The 12719-nt window shown below is 41.7% G+C and overlaps 1 protein-coding gene across 2 annotated transcripts; it reads right to left on the reverse strand.

Moving 5' to 3' along the window:
- Positions 1-8906: 8906 nt before the first annotated feature.
- On the reverse strand, positions 8907-11111 carry LOC128743129 (uncharacterized). Of its 2 annotated transcripts, none has more exons than XM_053839654.1 (5): positions 10983-11111; positions 9736-10919; positions 9537-9674; positions 9343-9468; positions 8907-9263 (listed from the first exon to the last, which is right to left on the reverse strand). In XM_053839654.1, exons 2-5 carry the CDS (start codon positions 10861-10863, stop codon positions 9072-9074), a joined length of 1584 nt encoding a protein of 527 aa, XP_053695629.1. In that variant the 5' UTR covers positions 10864-10919; positions 10983-11111; the 3' UTR covers positions 8907-9071. The 2 variants fall into 2 exon arrangements, with proteins under 2 accessions (XP_053695629.1, XP_053695628.1); XM_053839653.1 differs by having other exon boundaries at positions 8907-9269.
- Positions 11112-12719: the final 1608 nt, after the last annotated feature.

Consider the following 12719-nt stretch of genomic DNA (forward strand, 5'->3'; position numbering starts at 1 on the left):
TATTTTTCGTTCTCAAAAATAAAACTAATCTAACTAATTACCCTAACAACGATAGTTTGCCGTAAAACTTTCTTGAACACCCGAAACAACTCTCGGGTGAATAATGGAGTCAGACATTTGAATATTTTTTATAACAGACTGTGCTTCACAGGATCATTTCTGTAGACTAGTTGCCACTAATCCTTCCAATAGACGAAAATAATGGTAAAGGAAGTAATGAAGTTAAAGGTACTGATAGTATCTTAATAGCATAAGAACGGAAAATTAAGTGATAGCGCCTTTTGGATTAAAACAGGCTGACACCACAACGGTTCACCGATATGGCGTAACCGTCATAGTGGTCCTAGCTTCGGCTGGACATATACTAAAATTGGAACGATACAGAGAAGATATCTTGATAAGGGGCTGACTCAGCCCTGCGATATTTGAAATGCTGCTCCTAATCAGGTGATAAATTTCATACGAAATGCATCACCTGATTGGGATAAATGCCGACAGTAGTTGAGGTGGCTCATCAAACTTTCATAGCTCACTCATACGACATGGCATAAATTAAAAGAGGACACACCACAATAGATCAAAATAATGGTCGCGGTGGTAAGTCCCCAACACGGGAAAAAAACCGTCATAGTGAGTGGGCCGATAGTAAAGGCATTGAAGTCGCACTTTGACCGAGACTTGAAATGAAAGCCCTGGCAAAATAAGGGAAGAACCCGACAAGGTTCAACTAATCCAGTTCAACTTCACCAATGGGTACGAGCAGTCCTGAAACTGTGTACAGCAATCGAAGCCCGCCTCAAAAGACAATCATTAAGACTGTCACAGTAGCCTTTCAACCAATGCCCTTCTGGCATATAAATAAGAGCCTCGCTGCTTAATCTGCACACGGCCTCGTGCGCTGTAACTAGTGATGTCCGTTAATCGTTCGATTAATTCAACTAATCGAATAACTACAAAAATATTCGAATAATTTTTAATCGAATACTGCTAGTACGAGTAGTTGAATTAATCGAATAGTTCAAAGGAAATAATATGAATGCGAATAATTCCCGAATAATAGCCGCTAATCGTTCATAATCGTTCGATTAATCGAATTAATGAAAAAAGTATTCGAATATTTCTAACGTTAACACTAGTACGGTACGAATAGTTGAATTAATCGATTAGTGCAGACAACGCTCGCCGATTAATCGGTAATCGAATAATTGAAAATTTCGGACATCACTAGCTGTAACGCCGGCTCTGTATTCAATCTACTATAATTTGCAATATGTAAGAGAATCAAATTGTCCGATACTATCGCAAATCTTTTCCCGAACCCCCATTTGGAAACCGCCGCAGGGTATTGGATAAACTTGAAAGAGGATTCCAATGTTAATCTACCTAACGATCCCTCCTTAAAATATACAATGAGTAGAAATCCTGGTTGGGTTTCGGGCTTTTATAGTCTTTGCTACTCTAGAATGTCTTTCACGAACGGAACCGTCAGGGTGTGTGTGCTGAGCTGCTTCTACTAGTTCCCGGTGGCCGTCTTGTCTTCAAAGGAATCGATTTCTTTTCGCTCTTCACAAGTTTCGATCCTCGAGGGTGTTTGTGTCCCAAAATTAAAGCACAAATCTCATTGGTTTTTTTCTCTCGAACCTAGGGTTGCCAAGTGGCCGGTTTTTGGCCGGCCCGACCGGTTTTTCACCTGCAAAGCAGGTGGCTGATCAATCCTGCAAAAAGGCCGGTTTTCCGACATAGAAAGCCGGATTGATACTTTTTTCCTGTTTTGTTAAATTTTCTGATAAACTTATTAGCAATCCTGATCATTGAAAATAGCCAGTTTTTCAGTGACAATACTTGGCTTCTTGCGGTAATATACATTAAATCACAGAGATTAAATTATCCACCAGCTCCAGAAGCAACTAGTTGTCTTCTAGTATCTTCAATAATTTGGTTTCGATTCCGACGACTACCTAAATAATAATTAACGCACATTACACATTCCAGGCAAATCCTCTAGTAATATGCTGCAACTAAAGTTGCACAATGAGGAATAATGTGCTGTCCCAAGGATGCTTTTTCCAGTCATCGTTTTGCAATTTTCATCGGTCCTGGACAATAACGGAGTAGCAGCACACGGGCGGTATCCTATGCTTATGCTTAAATATTGCAATACTCAAAGAATTCCATGACTTTCTTTTTTGATTTCGAAAAAGGACAGCTTGAAAGCACTTGGAGCACATTCTTAATTTGAACCATTGATAGTACACTTCAGTACTTTTTGGAGCATCTTAGTAGAATACGAAACGTTCTTAGCACTCGTCGTTCGAAAACTGCGAGCACTCGCAGGTCCTCCTCGTGCATTGTCCATGTTTCATGCCCGTAGAGAACAGCCGATCTAATAAGCGTCTTGTACAGGGTGCACTTTGTACGGGGGCTTACTCTGCTCGACCGCAAAATTGCTTGCCTTCCCCTGATAATACGCCTCCGAATCTCACTGATGGTGTAATTGTCCACCAGCCAAGGTAGACAAATTAATCGACAACCACAAACTCATCGTCGTCGATCGTTACATTACCGGTCTCGGTTCCGCCGGCCAACATGTACTTTGTTTTAGACGTATTCAGCTTTAACCCTGCCCAATCTATTCTACTTCGCGCTTTAGTTTGGTGTACCGCTGTAGTTCTACCACCGTAGTTCCATGTCATCGGCAAAGCAGACAAATTGACTAGATTTGTTGAATATCCGTATGCAAAATTCCAACAATTAGCCGGTTCATACAAACGGTCATCTTTTCTGGTCCCATTTTAATAAGCTCCGCTCCGATGCCATCTTCCCAGCTGACTTGTTGTTCTTTAGCTGCATTGTGGCCTCCTTAACTTCACCTATCATTGGGGCTGGCATCTCTTTCGCGTTTGTTGCACCGTCGAAATCACTTTCCCCGCCGCTATGGTTCTCCGCCTGGGCGCTATTCAGGTGTTCGTCAAAGTGCTGCTTCCATCTATCGGTCACCTCACGATCGTCCGTCAGAATACTGCTATTTTTATTCCGACACATTTCGGCTCGCGGCACAAAGCCTTTGCGGGATCCGTTCAGTTTCTGGTGAAACTTCGCGTTTCCTGAGAGCAATGCAGCCGCTCCAACTCTGCATATTACTGCTCTTCCGGGTAGCGCTTTTGCTCCCAGATTTGGTTTCGCTGCATCTTCTTCTGTTTATGTCTTTCCACGTTCTGACGTGTTGTACTGCGCACCTTGACAGCCTGCGTAGCGTTCTTCTCATCCAACACGCTCCTACATTCATCGTCAAATCAATCGTTCCGTTGATTTCGTGTCACGTGCCCGATGGAGCTCTCCGCTACACTGTCAGGCTTCATTTTACCCATCTTTTGCATACAGAAGCAGAGCAATCTGCTTCTCACAACGATCAAGTTGCTTTCGCTTTCTGTTCAACCGTTTTCTCTCCCTCCGAACAATGCCTACATACTGTTTTCTCTTACGACCACTCATCTTGCGCAGAAGGAGCACATTGACAAGCAGAGCTAATATTTTCTTCGCACAATGGAGACACGAGACTATTCGCTCCGTGTCACAAAGAGAATATGCGATAGGCAATTATATGGACTGGAACGATTTGCTCCGTGACCTTGAGAGCATGCATTCGATAGCGCTCCGGCAGAAAAAGAAAGATGAAACCAAACTGATGCTCACTCGCCGGCAGAGCAAAGCAGCAAACACTGCAAAAGCAAAACAAAACTCGTCGCATCGGAGAAGGTAACATCCGACTGGGAGAGAGCAAATCTATTCGGCTTCTGTGCTTTGCCAATAAAACGCCGAGAATTGAGATATTTTGCAGAGCACGACCGAAGCCTGTACACTGTTGATGCCTGCTTTGATGGTGTTCCAAGTCCTCGAAAGGGGCTTCCTCCAGCTCGTCTTCTTCCGGCAGAGCAGTTTCGAGTGAGTGCGCGTAGATTGCGGCGACGTCTGGCTGCTTCAGCCGCGTGAGATTTAACTGAAGCTGACGTTCACAACGGAGAGTTTTGGGCGCATCTTAACCATCACTATAGGTAGTGATCCGAGTCAACGTTAGCGCTTCGATATCGGATCAGTCGTCGATGATGTCTGAGAAGTGCCGACAGTCAATCAAAACGTGGCCGATCCGTGATTCTGTTTAATTTGGTAGCCTTCAGGTGTACTTGTGTAGGAGTCTATGCTGAAAGAAGGATGGCCAGTTTCTTGGAGGTGGCAAAGTCGACAAGTTTTAGGCCCATTTCGTTGATCAGCGTGTGTGCTGAACCCTCCAATCATCAGTTTGTGTTCCTCCTCCTGACTAACCTGAGCATTGAAATCCTCAATGACGATCTTGATATCCTCGTTATCGTCATCAGTACTTCTAAAGTGAGGGATGTGCAGGTTGATTATGCTTATGTTGAAGAACCGGCCCTTAATTCTTTACCAGCACATTCAAGATTTGATTGGCCACCACCCAATGCCCCGTTACCGCATCTCGCCAATTACTATGAAAGCTGTACCCAGCTCGTGCATTTTGCTGCAGCTCTGATAGATGGTATATCCGCCTATGAACGTAATACCTCCCGCAGCGCTACGATGTCGAGCTTGCGACTCTTCAATACGTCGAAGAGCACTCGAGTTTTCTCTTGGAAGTTGGAAGTTCATAGTCAATCCATTATCCTTTTTCGTCGCACGCGTCTATTTTAATTGTTCTAGTCCGAATTTCTTTATTCCTCATTTGTTTTTTAATAATTTTTCGTGGTGGGGGGAGCCCTTGGCTTCCACTGGCGTTGGTCACCCGATTCCCACCAAGGTTGCTCGTATCCCGGCTGGTACCACTAGGAGCTACGGATAGGAGTTGCTGAATAAGAGACTGATGCAAACTACTGTAGGGTCGATTTTATGCCTTCAAGTGCACAAGACACCGACGGTACGCTCTCCTGAGTTTACCAGTACAGAACTAGTGGAAATATAGCTGCTAGTTGGACATAAAAATAGTCATAAATTTGTTGTTAAATTTGGGCCAAATTTTCCACATATGACAGTACTTGCAAAAATGTCGAAAGTACAACGTGCCCAGGTATCACATCTTTATTGACTTTTTTTTTTAATTAACCCTCCGCTCACCCCCTCACCAAAAAGCTCACACAGAGAGCCCCCTGGTAATGGACACATTCAATTTAAAATAATAGAGTATAAAATAATAATAAGTGAGAGAAAGGAGTAGATTTTAATTACAACTAATTCTAATAATCAATGAGCACCCAGTGGAATTAAATTTCCTTTTAAGGGGCTCTAAATTACAGAAAACAACTAAGCTACTGGTTCAACAAAAAACAAAAATTGATATCCGGCTATCTTAATGTTAATTCTATTCTACGTGGGTTAGGTTGATGCGCTTAAATTATATAATTACTTATGTTTAACTTGAATAATTGCTTTAATTTGTATTTGAAAAGATCGATGTTGGTGATCTGTTTGATTTCATCAGGTAGAGTGTTATAAATTGAAGGGCCAAAAAACGAAATGCACGTCTGGCCAAGATTCGTGGTTGCTCTATTACGCTGTATAAAGTTTGCTCGTCGGGTATTTTGAAGTCTGTTGCCAACATTTAGAGACATATTATGATGGTAGTTTGATTGGTGAAGGACCTTGTGGATATGAATAACCGTCTGCATATCACGTAACGCTAGGACAGGTAAGATGGTATGGTTATCATTCGAGTACAGTTGAATAGTTGAGTAAAGCATCGGCAGTTGAAATATGGTTTTCAAACATCTGTTTTGCACGACTTGTATTTTTTTAAGTTGTGATTTGCTGGCGTGACCCCATGCTAATGCTAGGTATTGGATTTGGGAATGAATGCAACCGTAGTAAAACAATAACAGTGTTTTTCTTGGAACGAAGTAACTCACTTTCCTCATGGCTCCGGATAAAGTTGAGATTTTCTGCTGTAGATGTTTGATTTGCCGATCCCAAGATAACGTTGAGTCAAGGTAAATTCCCAGATATTTAAAGTCATCAACTTTTTCTATCACAGTTTCATTGAATGTACAAAACCCGACTTCATAGCAACATACGATACAGTTGACCGTGACCAGCTATGGTAGATCATGCACAAACATGGTTTTCTGGATAAATTGACGCGACTGATCAAAGCCACATCGGATCGAGTGATGTGTATTGGATCCCGTCGACGCACTACATCCATATGTACCTACTACTACATTTCGAACGAGTTGAAATATTTTGTGTCTATGTCCGCCGGTCCGGCAGAACAAAGGGATGAAATCAGAGATCTCCACTGCCGACGGTTCCCCGTTTTACCTGTCGCCAGGACAGGTTTCTTTTCTACAGCTCGGATGTCGTTGGCTAAGCTGCGTCGCCATGAGCCTCGGGGTCTGCCTCTTCAAGGCTGTCCTTGTGAGTGCTTCTGCAGATCTCGTTCGCTCCTTTTCTCAAGGCGTATACGATCCGCTTCCACCTACGTTCACGTATTTCTATTGCTATCGGCCGTTGATGACATCGACGGTGGAGTTCCTCATCGGATATCCAGTTGTCAGGCCACCAGGCACAAATGATGATATCGCAGGCGCATGTTAATAAATACCTGCATTTTTGGCGTTGTCTCCGCTGAGACGCACCACGTTTCGCAGGCATACAGCAGTACGGACAGTGTGGCTATATCAGTCTTGCTACCACCATCAGGCGTTGTCTGGCTACCAAGATATTGAAAGTCGTCTATCTTCTCAACTTGTTGTCCCACTATTGTGAAGTTGTCAGTGTTCACTGCCAAATCCTAACCCTTATTTCGTTCGAGTTATTTTTGCATACATAAGAAAATCTTTCGTTCGAAATGCTATTTTTTCGAATGAAATGCTACATAGTTTCGAACGAAACATAAATCCGTTTGCTCTTGGGAGGGGGGGTGATCCGACAAGCGGGCATCGAACCAAGAGGCATGGTTTTCACCAAGGGTAACCAACTTCTAGATTTTGAAAATGCGATTTTGATATCCTTGCCAGGAAGCATTACCTCACCGTACGAAGTTGATAATGTACAAAACCCGTATTAGACCGGTAGTTCTTTATTGACTTGGAGCCTTGGCACTGCTCACGGATGACATACGCGCCCTTGCCGTATTCAGGCCCAGACACAATGCATACGGATTTTACTACGTTGCGGAAGTTTTTAATTCAATTTAATTATTAATCTTCGACATAAAGAACATCGCACAGACATGAGATTTATTTAGCTAATTAAATATTACAAATTCTTAGCCTAAATACATTTTTTGACAAACTAAAATCGAACAAGTAATAAACATTATTAAAACGACTGCAGCAAACTTCCAGCGGGTTATTCAATCCATAAGCAGTTCGATGAGGCAATTGTCGAAAGAACTCAGTTTGGCGCATCGCTCGGGATGGCGCACAGTGGGACGGCTTCAAAAATAGGCGGACATCAGCTTTTGCGGCGAAACTATTCAGTATTCCGCATTAGTGTCTTCACAAAAGTTTCTTGGTCTTTAATTTATTTTTTTGTTAGATAAAAAAAATTACATTAAGGGGGTAGGTCAATAAATAGAGAAATTACCTTTTTTATTTTAGGTCCAAAATACACAGTGCATAAGGAAAAGTGGTAGAGGACATTATTTAAAGAGTATTTGGTGAAGGAAAAAAGTTTCTAGCCCTTAAGGGAAAAAAGATGCCCAATTTCACGCATTTCAATTTTTCGCGACAAAATCCGACACTTGAAGTAACGTTTTCTGGCTTTCCGAAGACGATTTCGAAGATTCCGAAGGTGGTGCATTCCACCACGGTAGATTTTTGCGAATTTCACGTTTCCTTTTTCTTAACGGTACATATATTCAAAAGATATGAAAGAGCTCTTCGTAGAAACGGACAACTACATCATCAATGGGTCCAATAGCTAATAATTGATCCCAGTTCACTTCTTGAATTAACTCCTTCAGCCGTGCCATATCACATCGATGTAAATCAAAACTTACAGTTTCTTCTTTGTAATTACGCTCAACAACTCAACGCTTAATTTGACAGAAAACCCATGGAAAAGCTGTCAGATTGCTGCAACGTAGTAAAATCGGTATTCATTGTGTCAGGGCCTTTCGAGTGGAAGGTGTGGACAATATTTTGCGGAGTACAAACTGAAAGCGGAGAGCGGCGGAGGCGCATGAATCACGAGCTAAACGCACTGCTTGGAAATTTTGCATTTGGCGAAAGTCGGTAGGTTACGCTGTGTCGGACACGTCGTAAGGATGCCGGACGACAGTGCAACGATAAAATTGGTCGAGAAGGGGTGGTTGTTTGACGCGGACATCAATTTCGTTTAGATTTACTGGAAAAAAATAATCGGGACGAAACGGTTCAGTTAAACTTTTCTGTAATCGAAGTGAACGACATCACAGGTGTATAAAATCGTCGCTCGGGAACGAACGAAAAAACATGCTTGATTGGCTGAAAAATGAAAAACTTAACTTTTAAATCAAGTTTGACTGTTTAGCAATTACATAACGGTTACAACCACCACATAACAAAATTGCTGGATATTTTTTCTATCCAAAGACATATTTTCGATGAAATTTCATGCAGTGGTAAAATAAAATATTAATATTTGAAATCTTGTATTCAAACGTTTCTTTTTCGTTTTCAAAAAGTGCTAAACTGCCGTGAATCGCATAACAGTTCCATTTTCTATGGAGTTTCCTATATAAATGGGACTTTTATGCGATTCACGGCAGTATACCCAGTATAGTAAACAAAGACGCTATCCGCAAAGACGCTTTGTTTGGTATAAAAACGACAGCAAAAAAAAACAGCATGTATAATTTACAAGTTTTTTCTTTTGTCATGACAACTAATACAAGTAAAAAATTATCATTCATCTAAATTCCGATTATTTCTATAGGTAAGAGGTTCGCAAAAAATCATTTCTTTCGGAAAATTGTGCTACAAAACGTCCGCGAAAATAGTTAATTATCCAATATCTTACCAAATGAAGATAAATTTAAATTATCATAGAATCTTATCTCACAAGCGCGAAGCCTTGTCACTCTAGTTGAAATCAGGCGCGTAATACGTGCCCTGTGGAACTCCAGCGAGCTTCGAAAATTTCCTTTGGCGCGAACGAACCCTCTGTCGATTTTGCCTGTTTGGCACTCCCTCCGGCCGAACGCTGCCAGCCATAAAACTGGACGCCTCTGCTCCGAGCGACTGGTTCACAAACTCTTCAATCACCTGATACCACTGTTGCTAAAATTCGATATGGGAAATATACATTTTAAAATATTAAAAAAAACCCTGATTTTTAAACATTTACACGTACATCATCAGGATTAGCACCAGCACGCATACGCCGGCGTTTTGGTGGTACCCTTTGCCTTTGTCCATGTCCGGTCAAAGCAGCGGAAGTTCCATTCATCAATACGTGGTCCATGTTTGGTAATGGTGGCTAAAATTTGAAGCGTTAAAACTATGTATAAACAGCACAATAAACATATCTAGAATGTATAAACGTACATCATCATCAGCGTAGAGAAAATTTGGTACATGTGAGCGCTTTGCCGGCATCATCCTTCTAATTGCCTTAAGCTGCTTCCTTTCGTCGGTAATGGCAGCAATCATCTTCATCTTCCGGTTTGGGTATTTTTTCCTTCCCTACAAAGTTCGACATTTTTGAATCTCAAAATCAATTGCATATAGGCTGAAAAATCATTACTTTTAAACTTTCAAACGCTTGCACGGCATCAATCTGCCGTATATGGTTCCGCAGACGAACAGCGTGAAGCTTCTGGGCTGCCTGGAACTTAGAATGTCCAGAGAATTCCGGCCACATCCAGTTGTTTTTCAAATCCGGTACAATGCCGTTGCTAAGTGATTTTAAAATGACAGCCCGTGGTCGGCGTATCATAAACTTTGGGTTCCTGGCTATTTCCTCTAGTATATGCTGCTCTACGTCTTTTTCAATATAACGCTGCTTCTGCACTCTCTGGGTGACGGGGAACCCGTCGAATTGATCGGTTATGATGTCCTCTCGGAGGGGAATTTTTACACGAAACTGCACATAAACCCCGTCCAAATCCTGCTTAGATATTCCAGTCACCGTATTAAAGCCACTTAGATATTGCTCCATTTTGTCTTCAGTTTCAAATTTGTGCTCCGTTTTCTTTGCCTTGAAATACCAAGCCTTCTCGTTTGAAAACAAGTTTGGCTCACGACCACTGTAAACTTTCAACCTGTAGCCGTAATATAATTCTTTATTGCACAACTGAACAGCCAGCTTGGCATTTTTCAAGCAACAAAAATAAACCAGCATATCGTACAAGCCAACAACTTTTTGATACTCCTCATAGAACTGATCCTTTAGCCGAAATACCATAAAGCAAGGAATACCCTTGGATGCGAAGTACTTCTGAACCGCGTCCCAGCAATTATGGTCACCATCACGTTTATGAAACAACCGGAAGTTACCAACATAAACCGGCCAGAAGGTACCCAGCGGCCAATCAGCTTTACAGCGATTATCACGTCTGGCAGGAGGTAACTTTGTTCCGCTTGGTTGCAGCTGGTGTGCGGGACAGGCCCACTGTTGCGAATCGAAATCTTTCCATGCTTCCTTAGGAGCAGAATCATTTTCTCCCCCGTCAGACCCATCGGAACACTCGTCATCATCCGTCATTCCTACCTGATCGATAACGATGAAATCGCTTAAATCGTCCGGCACCGGTTCATAGCCTTCCAATTCGCTGTTGACGACAGTATTCGGCTGTTCAGCGGTATCCGGTGCACTATTGCAAGCTGCTGATCCTTCGGATTTTGCGGTTTCCATTTCTGCAGATTCGTTCATTCCTGCTACGGAGATATTGTGAAAGCCAGCAGGATTTCGTATACCGATGGAATAACCTACAGGTGTGTATAGACAATCTTTTATTGTTTAGGTGATTATGTGGCTGTAAACAGTAGTACCTATTGTTCAGTTTAGTGACGCTAGCCGCTGACTGACGGGTGACGGCTGTAGATTACCGGGACGGGTTGGATCTTTCCACTCCACTGTGTAGTGAATGTGAATTAAAGTGAACCTAGATGGTGAACCGGTGGGGTTAACGTGAAGTTTGACCAGTTTGACGGATAAAGTTGGATGAAGAACGTGAAGAACAAGATGAAGAAAAATCGAAGTGAGCCTGAGCAGAGTTGCTGGTTTATTTTGAAGTTGCACGTTTTGTAAATAATGCGCTGTAAATTTTTTGCATTTTTTGCCTTCCTGCTATATTTTTTCTGTTTATTTTGCTTTATTCATTCGTTCTTGGAATCATCAATCATGCTGCTATGTTTAACAAACCTTTGCACGGTGCCTAACCTCAACTCTGGTTTGACGTTTTTGTGTGTTTTGTTTTGATTCCCTTTGTAACCTAATTTTATTGCTAGTGGGTTTATTACTTGTAATTGGTACCACTTGTTTGCGAAAACCGGAAATATCCGACTTTTCCGAAGCAGGAAAATGATAACAGTTCTGTACAACATATATTTTTGCCCTTTTTGCAGTTTTTTGCTTCTGGGTCTTACGAATAAGTAATCAAAACAAACCCCACAACACTGTCAAACCTGGGAGGAAAAAAACGCACTGACATCTGCGTGCAATGCTTTACTATCTATAGATATTTATATGGTAACACTTATCATGGAGTATTGCACCCAACGCACATATCTAGATAGAATTAACAAAAGGGCGAATGTCGCAAATGTAAACCATCCGGGTGAGAGTTACTTTTTGCTGGACCAGCATAGGAAAATCAACCCTCACTCGGTTTGTTTACGCTTGCGACATTCGCATTTTTGTTAATTCTATCTTCATATAAAGTTTTTTTTTTTTTAAATTAGCTGTGGCCCTCGTTGAAGCTGTTTGCATCGCCTCTTTTCTATACCATACGGATCGGGCTCGGATCCGATCAGAAATTTGGCTACGATCGGAATACAACGTATGCTATAACACATGCCGATCGGAATGTTTCTGATCGAAACGGGTCCGATTGGAATGTAAAATCGAGGCGAATATCAACAACATCAAATTCCAAACTCCCGTCTCCTCCACTCTTTGCTCCTCTCTGAACCCCACACATAGAGGCCGTGCACTAAATACGTAAAACATGATGGAGGGAAGGGGGGTTCCGCAAAATCTTATTTGGGGGAGGGGGGTTTAATCATTTTTTACATAAGATTTTCATACACGAAAAAATTATGAAAAATTCACATTTTTTAACAGCAACTCGTTTTACTAAAATTACAAAAAAAAACAAAGTTACAAAAATATTTAAATTGAGTTAAGTTGTGAAGTGTCGAAATTCTTCATGCTACAAGGAAATGCGTAGCAACTTGGTGAGTATTTTAGCCTTGTCCTACCAAGGAAACAGCAGTCGGCCTTTGTTCCGGAGCCATCTGATGTCTTCGGTTTATGCTATTATTCCTTGTATTATTCCAACATATTTCGTTGCAATTGCCTATCCCAATCCTGCGCGGCAGCCGCAAAATCCCTTATGACATCACGAAAAACATTTTTGTTTAAAAGTAGCTTATTCAACTAATGTACAGTCAAATTTCGTTAATTGCACCACAGATAACAGACATCCAAGCTAGAACAAAAAGCTTCGTAAACCGTGTGTAAAATGACTCTAGCGACATCTAACTGCTTATTGCCACTTGCATTCT

This window comes from Sabethes cyaneus, chromosome 3 (genome assembly GCF_943734655.1).
Source record: "Sabethes cyaneus chromosome 3, idSabCyanKW18_F2, whole genome shotgun sequence".
NCBI classification, from domain to species: domain Eukaryota; kingdom Metazoa; phylum Arthropoda; class Insecta; order Diptera; family Culicidae; genus Sabethes; species Sabethes cyaneus.